At 45.2% G+C, this 22222-nt stretch overlaps 1 protein-coding gene across 2 annotated transcripts in view; it reads left to right on the forward strand.

The window, feature by feature from the left end:
• LOC119178784 (sterile alpha motif domain-containing protein 3) overlaps positions 1 to 8161 on the forward strand; it is a 61839-nt gene extending 53678 nt beyond the window's left edge. For both annotated transcript variants that reach the window (XM_075871792.1, XM_075871850.1), the window contains exons 8-9: positions 5967 to 6040; positions 7789 to 8161. In XM_075871792.1, coding sequence (XP_075727907.1) covers positions 5967 to 6040; positions 7789 to 8073 — 359 coding nt within the window. In that variant the 3' untranslated portion in view covers positions 8074 to 8161. The remainder of the gene's footprint in view (positions 1 to 5966; positions 6041 to 7788) is intronic.
• The last annotated feature ends 14061 nt before the right edge of the window (positions 8162 to 22222 follow it).

Genomic DNA, 22222 nt, shown 5'->3' on the forward strand with positions numbered 1-22222 from the left:
AGTGGAACATCCGAGGCCTTTTTCGAAACCTTGATGGCTTACAAGAACTCCTCCGTGAACGCAATCCTAGAGTTCTGTGTGTACAAGAGATGCACTTAAAAGGAACAAACACAAACTTTTTATGTAACTACGTAATCTTCCGAAAAAATAAAAATGATGCCATGCCATTATTCGGTGGTGTAGCTGTTATAGTTAGTCAAGGGATAGCATGTACACAATTACCTCTTTAAACTTCCCTCGAGGCCATGGCTGTCCAAGCAGTTATTCTAAACAAACTCGTCACTGTCTCCTCTCTGTACACACCTCCGCACCACCGTCTTGAAAAATGTGCATTCCATTATTTAATAGACGAATTACCTGAACCTTATCTGGTCCTTGGGGACCTGAACGCACATAGCGATCTGTGGGGTGATTCTCGCTGTGATGCACGAGGTCGTCTCATTGAACAGTTCCTTTTTTCATCAAGTGCTTCTCTGTTGAATAGGAAAAAGGAACATATTATAACCTTGCCAACAAAACTTACTCCTCCATAGACCTCAGTTATCGCATCTCTTTCACTTGTACCATTACTCCAATGGAAAGTCATAAATAATCTATATGGAAGTAACTATTTTCTTTTAGTTTTGAGTACACCAACATTATATAAATGTCCTCCACATGTTCCCAAATGGCTGGTAAACAAAGCCGACTGGGAACAATTTCATAACATTACTCACTTAAGCTAGGCTGACATATGCGGGTTAGGCATAGATGAACCTGTGCAGTACTTCACAGCTTTTCTTACTGACGCAGCATCCAAGTGAATCCCACAAACATCTGGACTGCCCGGCCAGCAACGCGTGCCATGGTGGAACATTGAATGTCAAAATGCGCGAAAGGAGCAGAACAGGGCATGGAGGTTGCTGTGGAACTCGTCAACAGCAGAAAACCTTGACAGCTTTAACAAAATACAATCTCAAGACTGGAGAACGCGTCGGCAGGCTAGAAGGGAAAGTTGGCACAAGTTTTCAACAGGGATCAACTCATATACACAGGAGGCTAAAGTCTGGAACATGGTTTATGGGGTAGCAGGACGACAAGTACACTCACTTGCACTCGTAAACACACATGGCGACAGCTTGGAAGATCAGGCGAACTTCCTTGGCGCACAGTTCGAACGGGTGTCCAGCTGGTCAAACTATACTGACGCTTTCCAAAAACATAAAACAAGAATTGAGAAGCAGAGACTAGAACACAAATGTACAAAACACGAAGCATACAACCAGGCTTTCGGCTTGGCTGAGCTCTGGACATCACTAAACTCCAGCAGTGTTTCCGCCCCAGATTCTGATCGAGTGGTTTACGATATGTTGAAAAACCTGCCAATCGAAACGCAAACAACCTTACTTTCTTTGTACAATTTTATCTGGTTTCCTGGCGCTATCCCTACTTCCTGAAAAGAGGTTATTATTATTCCCATTTTGAAAGAGGGCAAGGACCCTTCTTCAGTTTCGAGTTATAGGCCTATTGCACTTACAAGCTGCTTGTGAAAACTTTTCGAAAAAATGTTGAACTGCCGACTTGTACATTTCCTTGAACCAAACAATTTGCTTGACCCGTTTTAGTGCGGGTTTCGAGAGGGTAGGTCCGCCACTGACCACCTTGTTCGTATTGTCACGAGGTTGTGATACACGCAGCACTTGAGAGGAAGCACGCAGGAGTCAGGGCGGTGTCAGGCGAACTGTTTATTGGGCGAACTTGTGCCCAGCAAAACAGGGCCAAACACAACTCACAGCAACAGCGGCGTGAACAGTCGTCGGCCGACGGAAAAAAAAAAGACCCCCAGTGGCGCACTGCGCCGGCTTTTTATACACGCGTCGTAACGCGTTCCAAAGTGGCATACAAGATAAACGCGGCCTGCGTTGCGCTTAACAGAAAGTGATAGCGTCTTCCTTCGCAAACGAAAAGAACCGCACGTGTCAGTTTTTTTTATACACGCGTCGTAACGCGTTCCAGAGTGGCATACAAGATAAACGCGGCCTGCGTTGCGCTCAACAGAAAGTGATAGCGTCTTCCTTCGTAAACCAAAAGAACCGCACGTGTCAGTATTGAGGCACAGATCAGAGATGCTTTCGTCCACAAGCAATACTTCCTCTCTGTGTTTCTTGACATCGAAAAGGCGTATGATACAACATGGCGCTTTGGAATATTAAAAGACCTGTCCCACCTTGGCGTGCGTGGCAGAAAGTTTACTATAATCGAAAGTTACTTGTCAAACCGGACATTCCGCGTGCGAGTAGGCAGCATTCTTTCCCAAATATTTGTCCAAGAAACAGGCGTGCCACAAGGTAGTATACTTAGTTGCACACTTTTTATTATTAAAATGAATTCGTTTTGCTTGTCCATTCCTCGCAATATGTTTTATTGTACATATGTCGATGATGTCCAGCTTGGTTTCAAATCTTGCAATCTGGCCATGTGTGAGCAGCAGGTTCAGCTTGGTTTGAATAAAGTCTCCAATTGGGCAGAAGAAAACCGCTTCCGACTGAATGCACAGAAAAGCACTTGTGTTTTGTTCTCCAGAAAGAGAGGCATTCATTCGGAACCCGATATTCAACTGCATGGGCAACGTCTTTCTGTTAATACTGAACACAAATTCTTAGACCTAATCTTGGACACCAAGTTAACCTTCATACCACACATCAAACATTTAAAAAACAAGTGTATAAAAGCTATGAACATTCTAAAAGTATTGTCACGCACTATGTGGGGAAGTCACAAGAAGTGTTTAATGAATTTGTATGAAAGCCTCGTACGTACCCGCCTAGACTACGGGGCAACAGCATATCAGTCTGCGACACCTACTGCCCTTAAAATGCTTGACCCTGTTCATCACCTAGGCATCCGTCTCTCCACGGGTGCTTTTCGCACTAGCCCCGTGGAAAGCCTGCGTAGCTTATGCGATACTTGCAGCCGTTAAACACATTAAACAAATAAAACTACAGAAGGCAATACTATATACAGATTTTTTCAGCATAGTAAAAGCTCTGAAAACTTAGAAGCACAAAAACCCTGTCTTTGTCTCGCTTTATTCGCTCTTATGCACAGTCTACTCATCTAAGCAGCATGTTGTAGTCTGCTGGGTAACAGGACACCGCAAAATTCAAGGCAACGTTCTGGTGGACCAGCTAGCTGGATCCGCCGACAAAACCGCTTCCAATACATCGATACCAGTTCCTGCACTCCACTTGAAAACTTTTCTATAACGAAAGCTCAGAGGCTGTTGGCAGAGCACATGGCACACACACACCGATAATAAAATGCATGTCATCAAGCCGCAACTTGGTCATTGGCCGCCAGTATCAAAATCACGCCACACAGAAGTAATCCTTACAAGGTTTAAGAACAGGACATACATACACAACACATTCATTTCTTTTGTCTGGGGGCAATCCACCTTTGTGTGATAGATGTGGAGAAGCACTCACCATACTTCACATTCTAATCCAGTATAAAGAATTAGACACGCTCAGAAGACAACACTTCCCGTTACCCTATCGACAACAGATACCACTTCATCCTGCAATGTTCGTCGGTAGGGAACCACGTTTCACACATAAATCGTTGTCAGCTTTTTTAAGAGAAGTTCGTACTTTTCATATCATATACCCGGGCATATCGTAGCACGACCTCTCCAGAGAGGTTTCCGCTGTGGTGGCTGCTACACTGAGGAAAGCACTTGCCTGACGGCCCTTGGACGCAAGGGTGTGATCGATGGAGGCACTTGTGCTTATGCCATAGATGTCCACCATCGTTTTTATTATCACAGACTTTTGTCATCTATTAACACCGCACACTTTTCACGGCATAGTAATGATTTTATTACTTCTATGTTTTTACCCGCCTTAGGGCAAGGAATTTTAAGGCCCTTATACAGCCGCTTATGACAGTCATTGTCCATATCTCTAATAAGATGAAATGGTGCTCTTTGGCCATGAAATGGCCCTTGCGCCACAAAACATAAAACATCATCTTGATGCACTAGCCAGTTTGCCCCTACATAGCTGGACAGGGTGATTTCATACACCTCCCTAGTGGCTCAATGCACATTCAGCTTAGCATTTTGGAGGTGGCAGCTTTTGAAATGGTTGTTCACAGTGACGTAGTGTCAGTTTTGGGCCCAGGACCACTCAGCAAGGAACTGAATCGAACCATGATCGCACAGACCCACACACGAGAATATATTTACAGTGAACGTAACTATGAACGAGTAACACTTAAAGTAGTAGAAACACGCAGTCTATAGCTGTACTCAATGTCTCTCTAAATTAGAAAAGTCTCGCTGTGTTTTGATGTGGCTTGCGGGTCGCCAGCGCTGATCGCTCGTGAGCTGTGCGCCATCTGGCTCGTTGCCGTCCTCAACGTGCGTCGGACCACGCCGTGACACGGCCTTCTGCCGCAGTAGCAGCAGTCGGTAGCTGATTGGTAGCTCCGCAGCAGCTCTCCGCCACCACGCTCGTCTCAGCAGCGCACCGTGGTCGCGCCAGCCACCCGGAACGACAGCAGGAACATCAGGCCTGCAGCAACCAAAAGCCACAGCCACTCTGGACGGCAGCCAGCACCCCAGAACCTCGCCTGGTCCCTAGAACAGTCGCCCAGCCGGAGTACAGGCCTCGTTCACAGGATGTCCAGCTGTCCGGAACGGCAGCCAGAACAGCAGTGGATCGCCTGGTCCCTGGGCCAGTCGCCCAGCCGGAGGCCAGGAACAGTAGAGCGCCTAGATGCCGTTATCTAGTTCCCCAGACCGAACGTCCAGCCGAGAGCTGACTCCTTGCACGCGCTGTCTCGAACCACCGCACGCACCACGCGCACGCTTCGTTTTTCTCTTTGTCCCCACGCAACGAACACGGAGTTCTTTTTTTTTTTTTTTTCGCGCCTCTGTATTGTGACATTCACGACGCAGAGGCACTATTGGGCAAGCCTGTAGGGAGCAGAAAACATGATAAGTACTCTGCACTTACTACCCCCCCCCCCCTCTTTTTTTTAAATTGTGGCTCATTTGCTGCACAATATACACAATTTCATGCCTTGGACCACTAAGCTCACCGGCTCTAGCACCATTCACTGGTGTGCCTACGTTAACCTCCTATAGTAAACCTTCTGTAGTAGCTTTTTAGCCACAGACATAGGACGGAACAAGGGTACCCAAAACCTAATCACCTGCCTTTCAAAAGTGGCCTGCAAGTTGGGCTCAAAAAGTTACTTTACTGCTAACTCCAGGCAGAGAGCAACAATAGCCCTCTTTACTATTCCTGAAAGAGTGGAGTCATATTGTAAAAGTTCCTTTTCAGCTCAAGCACTTTTTTGCCACAGCAAAAAATGAAGTTGAACCAGAAATTAATAAACAATCATAGTCATGAAAGAGTATTGCTCAAACTAGTAATATTTTATACATTATCTAGCACGACACAATCTCTGAGGTGCCCAAAGTGTGAAGCATCCTTTTAGCAAGAAAAATTTTCTGCGAAATATAACGCCTCAACAGCTACTTTTCGCAGTCACATATACCTGCACGAGTTCTTTCAGCATGATGGGAGATCTTTAAAAATTGTCCGAGCACACTTAATGTGGAATACATATATGTAAACTTGTAATTGTGTAGAGTGTTTTTTTAAACTTGTTTAGTTTTTTGGGGGGTGTTGCAGACTAAATTCCAGTGTAAATATCTTTTGTAGTTTTTCAATTGAACACTTCAAGTATGAACTTTTTAAAATTTACGAAAGTAAGAAACAGGAATCATCGGTCCATTATTCCAAACTTCACGTCTTTCCATAAGTGTCCCAGATAGATGCTGTTTGAATTTGAACGTGATATTTGTTAACTGTCATGCTACCCAATTTAAATACTTTTTCGGCCTGATGCAGTGCTGCTCTCATGCAACACTGTCGAGCCTACTCACATACTTTTATTCCATTTTGCTTTTACAGATTTGATGCAGAATGCTGTAATCTGTCTGCTGCCCTGCCTCGTGAAGGAGCGCAAGGAAGCATTTGTGAATTCTGTAAGTGTATTCATCTTGTGAAATGCTGCAGTTGAGATCTTTAGGATTAATTAAGCCATTATATTACTGTTGGGACTCTATGGCGAACAGGCCTCCTTAGGGTATGGGGGAGCAGTTTTAGACAAATAATAAAACGTCAGCACTTTTATACCCTAAGTATATCTAGTCACAAAAACTTCTTATAAGAAATGTGTTCACTTGTCTCAGCAATTCATTCATTTATGTGGGAACTTTGGTTAATGCCTTATATCTAAAATAAATGAAAACTAAATCAGGATGCAAACAAACAGCGCTGGGCACATGTTGGAGAAAGAACGGCAGATAATGGCACTGAACTAACAACCAGAAGCTGGTTTATTGCTGAGGAATGCAATATATATACAGAAGCTTTGCACATAAGACCAAGCCAATTACATGTATCTGCGCAGAAATAGACAAGATGTCACATCACATGCTGTAGCAAAAACAGGCTGTCACATTTTCAAGTTACTGGTTTCGCCTTTGTTTCTTATCAATGAAAGTAACTCACTGATAAGAAACATTAAATATACAAATGCTTTACTACATTTTGCATGTGTTTGAATAAAATGGTGTGAGTCCCAAGCATAAGATGCATAAAATGTTTTGTTTAAAAATCAGAATATTATATGTAGTTGCAGAGATTCATCATCGCCTTTGCACACCGTGATGCCTGACAAACAGAAACTGAATGCACTGGGTGTGCCTGAAGGGCAGTCTCTGTTTTGCATAATGGATGAACATCTCTTTGCGTAACTTGAAGGATGGCGCATTGTGCAAGAAACCTTGTGTCATCTTAGCAGAACATGCCAACTTCGTGATGTGTGGTGGTTATCTGATTCCTTGTGATTATAACTTCTGAAAGGTGCAAGACTCGAACATAAAGGCCTTTAATGCATCATACCCGTAATGGCTGGTGTCCGGTCCCATGGCATGTTGCCAGCTTCGATTTTTTCCCCCCATGAGGGAGGATAAATGAGTCATATGAGCACTGGAATCAATGTGCATGGTGTTTGCATGATGCACCAAATGACAGAAAGTGATCGCATGTGAAACGAAGGCAGATTATCCTCGCGTCTCACTGCGATTATGTAAGGGGAAGTTAGTGCATGATGCAGCACATGGACCGCCCTTCTGGTGTACCTCGTGCCTTCAGTTTCGGTTTCTTCAGCATCGCAGTTTGGAAATGCGACAATGCATATTTGAAACTACACGCGACATTTTCAATTTTTAGGAACTAGGCTCGCCATAATTCGCGAAGTAGAACAATTTTGCCATGCAAACGAGCTCCCACAAATGGAATGGAATGAAAAAACTTTATTTACGTCCCTGAACTAGACAATAAAATTGTTAATAGATGTAATTCTTATAAATTAGTCATTTCTGAGTGATTAATTAATGGCAAAATTTTTCTGTCTTGATCTGGAAATTGTCTGCGAAAAGAGCAAGTACCTAATATAATTTGTTTTAAGGAAAAATGTGTATTGCTTAAAAAAACACTTCGTGTACATATTTTAAAATTTTCTTTCAGAACTATCTCAAGGGGTTTCAAATGACTTATTGTGTAATACTGAGTAACCATTGTGATTACAGTGACAAGAATTATTTCGCTTGTGAACTTTTTTTCACCTTGCACATGTGATTACACCATCAGTTAAAGCCTGTTTCTCCTAGAATCTCTATATATAACATGATCTGTCTCTAACTATATTCAAATGATTTCTTTATAGGTGGAAAACATCGTGTATGCCGTGCCGAGCATTGTCTGCTTGGGCAATGTTTTGGACTGCACTTACTTTAAAGTTTGTGTGGAAAACTACGAAGTGGTCGAAACAACACTAACAAATGCACTGGCAACTTTGCTGGCACTCTACTGGGCGTTCGACATTGTTTTCGCAAAAGGTGCACAGAAAACATTTGAAGTTTTGGGAAAGCTGCTCGGGATTCCAGGCAGTGGTCGCATTTCGCCGTTGGCCAGAGTGGCTCACACCATGCTCCAGGCATGCCTGGAGTAATGTTTTCAACATATTTTTTATTTATTTTACCGAGGCTGAAATTCTTTCACATACATATTTATAAATAAAACCTTTTGTCTCATTTGCATTCATTTTATTTATTTTCGGTGTAGCCTTTGCACTGCAAATTTTATCTAGAGTCCTACTACAAACGTAATTTCATCGTTCCCCAGAAGTGAGTTGCGAACAATTTTTTTTGTGCCCTTGTGTGGCCTCGTTTAAAAACAATTGTGGCGACTAACTGTTGGTCTACGAGATGAATTTGTGGTTCATTTATGGGGATCACCTGCTGGTCCATGCAGTGCATTTGTGGGGACCAACTGTTTGTCCGTAAGGTGCATTTGTATAGACTAACTGTTGGTCTATAAAGTGCATTTGTGGGGACTAACTGTTCATCTACAAAGTGTATCTGCAGGGACTAACTGTTAATGTATAAGGTGTACCTGTAAGGACAAAGTGTTAATCTATAAGGTGTATCCGTGGGAAGTAACTGTTGGTCAATAAAGTGTTTTGTCGGGACTGACTGTTAATCCATAAGGAGTATTCATGGGGAATAAGTGTTAGTCCACAAGGTGCATCTGTGGAGACTAACTGTTGGTCCATAAAGTGTATTTGTGGGGACTAACTGTTAGCTCATAAGGAGTGTCTGTGGGGACTAAGTGTTAGTCCATAAGGTGCTTCTCTGGGGACTAATTGTTAGCCTGATAAGGTGCAAATATATTGGGACTAATTGTTGAACCAGATGTTGTTAGTCCAAAAAGGGGTCAATATTGTGGCAGCCCCATAAGTCCCCAAAAGGACGAACGACGCAGCTTTTTACCACGTTTTTGCCTTAAAGTGTAGGCACTGCCTCAATTCATTTGGAATGGGAATGCACTGCCAATAATATTACGACACCATTCACTGTACTGGCAAAATCGAGGTGAATGCGGGATCAGTTTTCTTGAGTTGGTGGCCATGGAGTTCATCAGTGTCTTCGCCCGATGCAATGGCCTTGCTTGCACGCATATATCGCAATTCTTACTCATATAAATGTTCGATTTCTTAGTCTAGTTCTCGCCACCTCACATTGTCTGCCTTCATAGCCAAATTCGTGCAGAATTCGAAGTATCCTCTTGCGTGCAGCCTCGGGAACAGCTATTTTATATGGCCCCAGAAGATGAGGTCGTGTGTAACCGTCAAATCAAGCTTCCTTGCCATGTACACTTTCAAGCCAGCTTCCACGTGTTTTCCTTGTGGCCATCCATTCAGTATAAACAACTTGGCCATTCGCAATACCTGGTCAGCTTCCGTCAATCAGCGAAGCTCGTATGAAGTCACACTTCTGTCATGAAGTTGCTGCAATGAGTGTACGTATTCTGGTATTTCTTCGGCGACATCGTCAGGAGTCGCGAGAGGCAGCCTGCTGACTGCGTCGGCGTTTTGGTTTTCTCCTTCAGGCTTGTACTCTATCCGGTATTCGTAGGCTCCCAAAAGCAAAGACCAGCGCTGGATGCGAGCAGCTGCCATGACAGGTGTTGGGCAATCGTCACGGAGCAAGCCAACTAATGTTTTATGATCAGTGACAAGAATAAAAGGCCACCCCAGCAGGTAATCACGGAACTTGGTTACGCTGAAAACCAATGCCAAGCCCTCCCGCTCGAGCTGTGAATACCGTTCCGCCGGGGTCAGTGTTCTTGAACGGAACGCTACGGGTTTGTCGACCTCGTTGACATGGTGGGAAAGAACCGTCTTTATACCATGCGGAGAGGTGTCGCACTCGAGCTGCAACGGCTTGGTTTGGTCAAAGTGCGTAGCATTTTGGCATGTCAGAGGGCTTCCTTAGACTGGTCAAATGCTTGTTCCCGACTTGAAGTCAACTACCACCGGCAGTCCTTCTTCAGGAGGCCATACAATGAAGCAAGTGTGGTTTCCATACGCGGGAGAAACTTGCTGTAATAAGTGAGCAGACAAATGTAAGAACGTAGCTCGCTCACGTTCCTTGGACTTGGTGTTTTGATCACAGCTTCCAGGTTCTTCTCTAATGGCTGAAGTCCATCACTCCATCACTGGTTATTTTGTGTTCAGATAAGACACTTCCGTCTCCCTGAAGGAACATTTATCTTTCCATACTTTTAAGCCACATTCAAATAACCACCGAAGCACAGCTTTGAGATGGCTACCGCTGTCTGCTTTCCTTCTATTACAGGGACGTCGTCTAAATACGCTTGTACGCAACTTAGACCACCAAGAACATTTTCTATAGTGCGTTTGAGACAGCCGGTGCAGATGACACCCCAAAAGGTAAACGGTTGTAGCAAAGGAACCCTTTGTGGGTACAGATGGTGGTTAACTTCCTTGACTCGTCATACATTGGAATCTGGTTGTAGGTGTCCCACAAATATAAGGTGCTATAGATGTCTCCATTGCGCAGTGCTACGTTTACGGTTACCTTGTAGTTGCTGCAGATCTTTACTGACCCGTCTTTCTTCAACATCGGCACAATTAGCGTAACCCATTCAGAGTGAGCGACAGGGGAAAGAACGCCAGTCTTCACTAGCCTTTCCAACTCTTCTGTGACATTGGCCCGTTATGCAATCAACAGAGGTCTCGCCTTGAAAAATGTTTGAACAGCGTTCCCTTTCACATAGAGGTAAACAGGCGAAACCTTGAAGAGACTTAAAGGACAAGTCCGGCGATTTCTTGACCATGTAAGGACAACGGAGCTTTTATATTCCTGAGACACTCCTGTCTCGCGCAGGAAAGCTTAAATGCTCAACAAATACGAAAATCACTTTTAATTACCGCAAAACCATAATGGCAAAACCGAAACGCAACCGAGCACGTGTCCACGTGTGACAATCATTTTTTGCTCAAACCTGCCTAATTGCCCATAATGCTCGCCAGATGGCACCATCTGTCCATGCCGTTAAAAAGGCTGTAAAGTGTTCAGGATGCGGAGTGAGTTTGAAAATGAACCAAAGTGCAGAAGCAAATGGAGAGGAGGCTGACGCGAAGTGTAAGCAATGTGACGTCGAGGAAAAAATTGAGAAAGCGATAGTTGCCCAGAGTGAACTGCTGTTGAGAATCACTGAGCTGGAGACTGCGTTGGCAACAGAGCAAGAAAAAACGTGGGCATTGGGAGAAAGGCTGAAGTCCGCCGAGAAAGCACTAGCCAAGGTGAACAAAGGAGCGGCCGACGGAAAGAACAGTAGGGCACCGGCAACCAGAACGGCGGAAAAGAAAGAGCTAGCAAGTTTGGAAAAAAACAGGTTCAGCCGGTTCAATTGTCGCAAGGCCCAGCTTCAGCGAAGTAGTGGTGGGGCTGGGAGGGGACAAAGCAGCCGGCATCACAGGTGCAGGTAACCCCCAGGTCCAGGACGCTCCAGCTGAAAAGTCACAACATGTGATAATCGCTAGGGACTCGAATTTAAATCGATGCGCAGAAGCAATCAAAGAAAGAGTTAGAGGTGACAAAAGGGTTGCAGTAGGGGCGTTCCTGGGACGCAAGCCGAAAGCAGCGGTGAGGCAAGCGAGCGCAAAACTCAAAACTACAGCTGATAGACGAAACCTCGTGATAATTTCAGGTGGTTTAAACGATGTCTTAAATGAAGATACGGCAGGACTAGTGACCACACTGGCAAAAGGAGTCGAATGCATGCGCGCCACTTCTCCTCAGGTACAGGTAGTGATATGCACGATACCGGAGGTACCGGTGCGTGACAACAACCTGCGAAGAGCGGTTGTCAACGCAAACCAAGAGATATGGCGGATGAGTCGAGAGAAAGGCTTTGAGGTGGTGGAAATAAACAGAGAGGTGCATAGATGGGGTGGTTTTTAACGAGAGAGAATTCACTTCGATGAGCGGCTAGGTCATGAGGTGGGTTGGCGACTTGCAGGACCCGCAGTAGCTTTTTTGTGGGGCACGCGGGCCCTTCGGGGTGCAGGATAGCTAGTAACGAGGAAAACAACCAGGGAGACTCTTTGACAGGTGGTATGGACAGATACGATTCCAAAGTAGCAGCAGTATCTAAGATAGGTAGAGTCCGGGGCAGAAATAGACGTAGCAGCGAGCGCCGAGCTAATCCAGACATAGGGTGTAATAACATGCAGGGTGGCAGGAACAGGCTGAAGTGGGAAGAGATAGAAGAACAGCTAAGAGAGAAGAGGCCGACGGTACACGGTTTTGTAGAAACACATCTTAGGGACATGGAACAACCTCCTAACAATCCGGACTATGCGTGGGAATATTGTAATAGAACAGAAGGCAGCAGAAAGTGGGGTGGTATTGGGGCATTCATTCATAAAAGTCATCATCATCATCAGCCTGACTACGTCCACTGCAGGACAAAGGCCTCTCCCATGTTCCGTCAGTTAACCCAGTCCTGTGCTTGCTGCTGTCAATTTATAACCGCAAACTTCTTAATCTCATCTGCCCACCTAACCTTCTGTCTCCCCCTAGCCCGCTTGCCTTCTCTGGGAATCTAGTTAGTTACCCTTAATGACCAGCGGTTATCCTGTCTACGCGCTACATGCCCGGCCCATGTCCATTTCTTCTTCTTGATTTCAGCTATGATATCCTTAACCCCCGTTTGTTCCCTAATCCATTCTGCTCTCTTCTTGTCTTTTAAGGTTACACCTACCATTTTTCTTTCCATTGCTCGCTGCGTCGTCCTCAATTTAAGCTGAACACTCTTTGTAAGTCTCCAGTTTCCTGCTCCGTAGCTAAGTACCGGCAAGATACAGCTGTTATATACCTTCCTCTTGAGGGATAGTGGCAATCTACCTGTCATAATTTGAGAGTGCTTGCATTCATAAAAGTACAGACTGGCGATTGGTAAAGCAGGAGTGCAAGGAACATTTATGGCTAAAAGGGAAAGTGGCAGGGCAAATGACACTCCTTGGTTTGGTGTACTTGTGGACGGGAGCAAAGGCCAGAGAGGAAAACCAAGCAATGGCAGAGTGTATATCAAAGGACATTTAGGAATTAGGAGGAGAGTGCGAGATAATTAAACTAGGAGATATGAATGTGCACATAGAAGATATAGATGGGTATACCGACCCAACAGGCAAAATTATCGTAGATATGTGTGAAAGGCATGACTTAATCATTTGCAACAGTACTGAAAAGTGTGAAGGGCAAATAACATGGGAAGTAGGAAGGCTGCAGTCGACGATAGATTATGCACTGACGTCCATAGGATGCATGATAGGCTCAGGGGAATGCACATAGATGAATGTGGCTCTAGACGTCTGGGTAGTGATCACAAACGTATCAAGCTAAGTTTTGAAAGAGCAGTGAAAGTGAGAAAGAGACTAGATGAGCAAATACACAAAATTTTTATTCAGAAAGGCAAATATAAATAGCTACTAAACACATTAAGAAAGTAATAATTGAGGATAATAAAACAGTGTGGACATACACGAATCTAATTAGACTGTTTGAGCTAGAGCTTGCTAAGGCACGTGAAAAGAAGACACAAACCCAAGAGTTGGTGGAATGAGGAAGTTAAGAGAGGCGTAGCAAAACGTCAGGAAGCCTCTAGGGAACACAAACATGCTAAGCAGTGGGGTGAACCGACAGAACCAACGTAGGGCTGGTCTTGGGGATTGGCATTGGCCTCACACAACAAACGCAACGTAGGCCCGACCACGTTGGCGGACGAGCCGAAGTGCATGCCGCACACTGGTTAATCATAGCCTGACCTTATAATACATAAGCGTCGATTTACCGATGGCTGCAGGTCGGTTGCCAACGTTCCTAGCTCTCCTTCTAGTTTTTTTGTATTTTGTGCACATGACATTGGCTCAGTGCAAATGTAAGACAAAATTAAACGCCCCTAAAGTATGCACTTGATAGCGTGTAAGTACGTAACACGCAATAAAATAAAGACGAACGCAAGCTTCCTCACTTAGTGCATTTATACTACTGCAGAAAAATTGGCCGAAAGAGAGACCTGATCTAGCAGGAATGCCGCTCCATCGACTGTATCGTTGGGTTGCACAAGGCCTGCTGCAAATCGTTCCATGCAAACGATGTTGCATGAAAACAAAGTGCATTTATACAACTGCAGAATAAATATACTATGTTTTCATGCAACATTGTTGGCGAGGAACGATTTACAGCAGGCCTTGTGCAACCCAACGATACAGTCAATGGAGCGGTATTCCTGCTAAATCAGTTCTCTCTTTCTGTCAATTTTCGTGCTGTTGGCCGTCAATACATATTCGGTGTGCGACGTTTTACCACCGAGATGCGAGGTTTGTATCGTTCTGTTACTTGCTGGCAAAATCTGAAAAGAACAAACAGAATGAATAATACTTGGAGAAAGGCAGACTATTTACAAGACTAGTTTTTTTTTTAATGGCGCCAGTATGCCCTACGCCACCAGTTAAATAAAAAGGTAAAGTTCTGTTTCCTGTAAAAGGACCAGAGTGGTCGATGCAGTGAACCAAGCGTCTAGCGCGTCAAGTCAGGTGGTCAGCCGGGGTGCATGGTGGTGAAGCCCACGTAGGTGGCGAGTGCGAGCCTGGTGAAGGCCCGAACAGGTACGCCAGTGTTGCGTGCAACGTTGAGCTGCCTAAAAAAAAAAAAGCGCACGCATAAGTGCCGATGCAGTGTTTTGTATTGTCGCTCCCAGATGGAGCGACGATCGGCTTACTCCCGCTAGGTTGGCCAATGGCGTGTCCGGGTTTCGGAACGCAGTTTCGCAACTTATGATTGAATAACTAAGGGTACAGCCACGGAGAAAGGAAAGGTAGGAGACGCCCTGACGCACGGAGGAAAGAAAGGTTCACCTTTTCTTCGTGCCCTGACGTCACTCGTTGTGAAGCCGCAATGAAGCCGGAAGTCGGCCATATTGACTGGGCATTTTCTCCTCTCGTGTTTACATCCGAATGTTAAGCAGAAGGCACGTCTTTCTTTCCGGCTCGGAAAGCACTTGAGCTGCGCAGCACGCGTGTCGTGACGATACGAAACTAATAGAACGGGTCTCAACACTCTAGACCAGCGCGACACCTTCGGCGAAATCATTTCACCCAAGTATTAACAGCGAGTAACAGTTCACCGACAATGAAGCAAGTACAAGAGAAGGCGCGTTAGATGCACTGACAACGGCGAGTGTTTTCACGTCATTCATTATGCAACTGTACAGACAACACGATCCGTCGTGCACCTTCTACGGTTGCATTCCGCCACGCTGCCGACGCAGCGTCCGGCCACTTTTCGGCCGTGTTGAACACGGTTGCTGTTACGTTGAGATTACATGCAATGCTGGGGGAGAGTATACGAAGCGGAACAGAAAAGGTGTTTTAATACGCACATGCAAGTTGTTACTGTACACACACAACACGAAGCTGCGTATGTGCACATGGTCCCTACAGCGTCTTGCTGGGCTCAACAGCGTAGTCCGTTGTCACAAGCAGGAGCACTGCCCAACCGTCACTGACCTGCAAGGCGTTCGTCGTCGTTCCGGTTCGTCATGGTGCCCAACGCAATTTCACTGAACACTGCTCCATCCGCGTCATCTGCCGCACGACACATGGATATGCGCTCGTTCTACGCACTGTTCAGGCCCCGTAGTGGACGAAAGGCTTTGTAAACGTTGCTAAGAGTACAATAACTGCCAGGAGAACACTGCGTAACCAATAACGCGGTGCAGAGCACGATATTGTCCGCCACGGCACAGCACGAAACCACTGAACACGACACCTGGGAAGGCACACATGCCGCCGCCAGCCGCGGCCGCTCACTGCTAGACAGGTCCACTGCGCAGCACGTAACTATGGTGGCTAGAAGGAGAGGTGTCAGCATCGTCCCGGCCGCTCCACAGAACACCTACCACCACAGTACACCTTGAAGAGAGGCGTGCTGGTGCCATGGAGCGACGCGCAAGTCGCCACCGTGATAGGTCGAGAGCGCTTGCCAGCCGCTCGCGCGGCACTTTTGGTCGCTTGCTCGTGTGCTCGCAAGTCGCAACGTCTGCGCTTTGCCTATTTGAACTTGTTCATGATCAATACGTGCCAATGTGATCATGCTACAGTGATGGGTAAACAGCAAAGACACTGCTTTGCACCTGGATGCAATGCGGGATATGTTTCGGCCCGCAAACAAGGGAAGCAAGCGTCTCTCTTCTCTGCTCCCGCCAACGATGAACGGCGCGAGGCCTGGGAGCGTGTGATTCCTCGCGCTTAGAAACCACTGGAAAATAAGTACATTGTGTGCGAAGCTGATTTTGATGAAAGATTAATCGTCCGTAGCTACATGTATGTCATCAACGGGTTCTTAGCAACTTGAGAAATAGCTGTACCTAAGGAGGGTGGGTTCCTGAGTGAATCAACTGCCGAAGGACTCCGCGTCACTCTAACCAGCACCCTTTCCATCCGGCACTATATGTCACGAAAACATTGGGCTATAAATACTTGATGACGTCTCGCCTCTGCCAAGACGTGCTTAAAATCTTTTTTTGGAATTCTGAAGCAAATGTCTGGCTCAAATGATCACCCTTCGCCGACACAATTTTTGATCTCTGTGAATTGCCTCAAATTTTACAGCTTGGCACAGTCACCCTCCAGTGGAAACATACCTTCTGGATTCCTGAGCAGCCTTACATGTCCGCGCATTCACACTACTTCAATAACATTGCAGAATAAGCTGGATGAGCTTCTAGATGTGGGGCACCTCAATGAAGTTCATAAAATGTTTGTTGCTTGTGAAGCCCTCCCTGACCACACTGATCTCATTGGACGCAAAAGTGACTCCCGGATCACTTATTACGTCAGTGGCTATGTGGCCCGGAAGATGGTGAAAAAGACAAAGTGCAAAGAATGTAGCAGGTTGTTGCTTCACTCTGAGAATTCCTGCTTGCTTCCAGCAGAATCATGCCTTCTGTACCCATTTGAGTCCTTAGCAGACCAGGTCAAAACTATGGAAAATGCATTCACATATTGCTTCAGTTTTAACAAGTTGAAAAGTGACAGCGTAACAGAGCTTATCTCTTGCCTGTCTGTGAAGAGGTTAAAAATGGTCGTCTCTGAACACCACAAACTGGAAGTGACAAATCAGATTAGATTCTTTACACTGACCAGAATGCATTTTCTCGTTACTTGAGAAAATGCGTCCAATCAAAAAAAAGAGAAAAAATGAAGTTCTTGAAGTTGAGATGTATATGACTTAATTGTCATAGTGCTAACTCAGCGTGCAAGGTTTTATTATATGTAATTGTGCAGCACTCACACTCTCTTGTTTCTTGTGATTTTACTATTGTCTTGTTCACATTGTTATAAATTTCCCATTAACAACGGTGATGCCCCTGTCTGGCTGTGTTTCACATATGCAGAAATCAATTTTTTCGTGAACTGGTTTGTGACTGTATCAATGTTTGCCAATTAAATCTCAATATTATGTGTGTATGTATGCCCATTGTATCATCGTATATTTCCTGTTCTTTTTGGTTGCTTTATTCACTTGCTTTAGCTGAGTTTCGTATAATTGCAGTTCTCCCCAACCTTAATGCATATGCTGTGTTTATTTTTCATGTTGTTTTTTGATTTCATGAAAATAAATGTTTTGCTTGTAAAATTGGACCTTGATTGCTCAAGTCATAAAAATAACGGCTGCTGATACCTTTACGTGCATTGATACTTCACGAAGAACACCACGGCATCAAAGTGAAAACTGCACGGACTTTGTTTTGGTGTCAAGCTCACGGCAAGTCACTTGATTCTCTATCTTTTAAGCTTCGTAGCTCATATACAATGAAGTCAATTGAAAACACTAGTTTTCAGTGCCAATACACGCTTTACAGCGCGCCGCCAGAATTGTGACAGGTAGACTTGGTTATAATCTGCAGAATGACGTAAAATATTTGCAACGAAATAGGACTGATACGTGCGCGTGTGCGCGAGGAGGGGCATCTCGAAAGCGACAGCAGCGCAGCCGCATCCGGATGAATTCTCGCTCGCTCTCCGGCGCGCCGATGCTGACGCCTGTCCTTTTAGCCACCATAACGTAACCATAACACGACCTACTGTACTCCTGACCTGCCCAGCTGGCAGCGGTCTACGGAGCTGCCTGCGCCGGCTCGGATTCCAAACTTCGCCGCCTAGGGCGAAGTTTGAAACTTTACCCCAGCTGAGTGCCGGTGAATACATAGGTTGCCGCCGGTTAGAGAAGAGTTTCATCAGCCCCGCCGCGGTGGTCTAGTGGCTAAGGTACTCGGCTGCTGACCCGCAGGTCGCGGGTTCAAATCCCGGCTGCGGCGGCTGCATTTCCGATGGAGGCGGAAATGTTGTAGGCCCGTGTACTCAGATTTGGGTGCACGTTAAAGAACCCCAGGTGGTCAAAATTTCCGGAGCCCTCCACTACGGCGTCTCTCATAATCATATGGTGGTTTTGGGACGTTAAACCCCACAAATCAATCAATCAAGAGTTTCATCACGCATTGATTAAATGTGGCGGCTATGTTGAACCATTTTATTTCATATGACTTTGAGAATCTTCTTTTGCATTTTAGTCGACATTTCCGTGTATTATTTTTCAAATAGAATCGCAAATCAGGTACAAACACATGTATCAGCGTGCAAAACAAGAAACAATGACGACGTAGACAGAATGTAAAAAACGCTGGCCACCAAATGTTTATTAAACTCATAATACCAGCTTTATGTGTATACAATGGTAAACTTCTTTCCGTTGGATTACACTCAGCTGGCTTGCATTTACTGTCTGGGCAACAAAGGGCAAAGACTATGACACTTGACAGTGTCCGCGGCATCCGGCGCGCATAGAAAGCAACCCAATACAGATAATTTTGCGCATAATTACCTTCGTCTCAAATGGCAAATGTAGATCGCAGGTACATGAATAATCAATGAAAGACACTCTGCAACTGTTTTGAAACGAAACAGCACTTAATATCACTTATTCAACGCTAATTCTTCACACAATGGGTGTGTTTCAAAACATAGTTGCATAACCACATGTAGTGACATGGTTTCCTTATGTGCACTCTTGTCATCTTTCCTTTTTTTGCTAATAAACAGTTGTGAGTATAGCGCGTCGTCGTTTACTTTCTTGATGTTCTCGGTTTATTATTTTTTTGCGCTAATATGCGTTTTAGTCTGTCATGCACCAGCAATTCACTCCTTTAGAGACACGTAGTCCTTTAAAACACAGAAATCACCTTGACCCATTTTTCATGGACCTCGGTCACTGGAAACTCATGAAAAGTCACATCAGGAGTCTTCCCTTGCCTTGATTCGCAGAAAGGCACGCAGCACACCACCATCGTGATGGTTAATTTGCACCAAGAAACCTCGCTTGGCTGGTGACAAACTGCACCACCCTGCACGCTTCTGTCGCAGCTCGGCACAAGCAGACCGTAGCGAAAGATCGTCATTATACTTTTAAGCTTATTCAAAAAGAGATTTTTATTCATTTTAATTGTCCAGAGTGCATGCACGCGTAAACAATGCTGCTTTTCTGCCAGCGTCACGCGAGCAGACGAAAAAAAAAAAAAAGCGCGACGACCCATGTTTGACCGCCAGAAACCGGTGTGGATGGATGGATGTGGTTGTACCCTTTAGATCGGGTGGCGGCCAGCGCCACCTAGCCATACGACTTGGTGAACTAATCATTAGATTTATCTCTTTTTTTCTTTAAATAGGGAGGTTGAGGATTCGTACTTTGCATTAAAGGGTTTAATTTTCACTCGTGCCTTGACTTTAGCCACCAATCAGATAACCTCTTTCTAGTTAATTGCCCTCCCTGTCCCTAAACCCCAGTGCTTTGAAAACTCTGCGCTATCATCCTGAACTATAGGATGAAGCCCTTTACAGAACATTATCAAGTGTTCGGCAGTTTCTTCTTCCTCTCCACACGCACTGCATACTGCGTCTACCCCTTCGTATTTGGCCCGATATGTCTTGGTTCGCAGTACTCCCGTCCTGGCCTCAAACAGTATTGAGAACTACCCTGAGTATTATCATAGATCCTTTCCTTGGCAATTTCCTGCCTAAATGATCGATAGATCTCGAGTGCGAACTTTTTAATCATGCCCATTCTCCACATGTCAGTCTCCGTTTCCTTCACTTTCTTCTTAACTGATAGTTCTTTTTGGTTTGGCCACCTGCTGTTTTCTAAGTATTTACCAGTCAATTTCCTGGTTCGCTTCCGCCATTTTGTATCGACATTCTTCGTATACAAGTAGCTGAAAACCTTCCTAGCCCAACGCTCTTCCCCCATTTCTCTCAACCGCTTCTCAAACTTTATCTTGCTGCTAGCTTCCCTGCCCTCAAATGATGTCCATCCCATATCACCTTGTACTCTCTGATTCGGCGTATTCCCGTGAGCTCCTAAAGCAAGCCTACCTATTCCACGTTGCTTAATTTCTAATCTTGCTTGAACTAATTCTGATCTCATGCACAAGACCGCATTGCCGAACGTTCCCTTAGGTACTCGGTCCCATTGCTTATCCATACGCCCAGATATTTGTATTTATCTGTTATCTCCAGCGTGACTTCCTGTATTTTAAGCTCACTACCTTTGTTATCATTGAAAATCATGACTGCTGATTTTTCCTTACTGAATCTAAAATAGTGTTGGTCGCGAGCGCCACCGCGCGGCCCTTGCTCAAAACTGCAGGCAGGCCAACTCCGCTGGGAGCGCGAGCCATTCCTCAAGCATCTTTCTAGAGGAGGCGTTGGTTCAGTACACTTTCACATCACGTTGCTTAATTAGAAAAATAAGCAACGTGGAATAGGTAGGCTTGCCTTAGGAGCTCACGGGAATACACCAAATCAGGGAGTACAAGGTGATGTGGGATGGACATCATTTGAGGGCAGGGCAGCTAGCAGCAAGATAAAATTTGAGAAGCGATTGAGAGAAATGGGGGAGGAGCGTTGGGCTAGGAAGGTATTCAGCTACTTGTACATGAAGAATGTCGATACAAAATGGCGGAAGCGAACCAGGAAGTTGACTGGTAAATACTTAGAAAACAGCAGGTGGTCAAACCAAAAAGAACTATCGGTTAAGAAGAAAGTGAAGGAAACGGAGACTGACATGTGGAAAATGGGCATGATTAAGAAGTCCGCACTAGAGATCTATCGAACTTTTAAGCAGGAAATTGCCAAGGAAAGGATATATGATAATACTCGGGGTACTTCTCTACTGTTTGAGGCCAGGACGGGAGTATTGCGAACAAAGACATATCGGGCCAAATACGAAGAGGTAGACACGGTATTCAATGCATGTGGAGAGGAAGAAGAAACTGCTGAACACTTGAAAATGTTCTGTAAAGGGCTTCACCCTGTAGTTCAGGTTGATGGCGCAGAGTTTTTCAAAGCACTGGGGTTTAGGGACAGTGAGGGCAAAATAGACTTTAAGCGGGTAGAATTAACTAGAAGTAGGTTATCTGATTGGTGGCTAAAGTCAAGGCACGAGCGAAAATTGAACCCTTCGCTGCAAAGTACGAATCCTCAACCTCACTATTTAAGGAAAAAAAAATAAATCTAGTTTTTGGTTCATTAAGTATTACGGTTTGGTGGCGCTAGCCACCGCCCGATCTAAAGGGTACAGCCATATCCATCCATCCATCCATCCATCCATCCATCCATCCATCCATCCATCCATCCATCCATCCATCCATCCATCCATCCATCCATCCATCCATCCATCCATCCATCCATCCATCCGTCCATCCATCCATCCATCCATCCATCCATCCATCCATCCATCCATCCATCCATCCATCCATCCATCCATCCATCCATCCATCCATCCATCCATCCATTCCTACTCTAGCCACTGTAGCCCTGTCATCACCTTTCCTTCCTCCGTGCCTGTCATCAATAAATGCTCTTTATTCGTCTCGTCCACCTTGCCCCTCATTCCGCCCTCGCTTCATTCCTCACAGTGTAGCCATGCTGTTTACGCGTTTTCACGAATTTGTCGGATGAATTTTCCTGACATATGGCTTCCAAATGCCTTGTCGAGTTTCGTGACAAGAAAATCGTTGTGAATTTCGACGAATCATTGACGCGGCAGCAGCTTTTCGACAACCTACAGGCATCCGGCTTTATAGTGAACGTCGATACAGCGCGGCTGAGACTTCGGCTAAGTGTTTCGTGCAGTTGCACATTATTTGTTATATTGTATATTTATTCTTTTCGC

This window comes from Rhipicephalus microplus, chromosome 1 (assembly GCF_043290135.1).
Source record: "Rhipicephalus microplus isolate Deutch F79 chromosome 1, USDA_Rmic, whole genome shotgun sequence".
NCBI classification, from domain to species: Eukaryota; Metazoa; Arthropoda; class Arachnida; order Ixodida; family Ixodidae; genus Rhipicephalus; species Rhipicephalus microplus.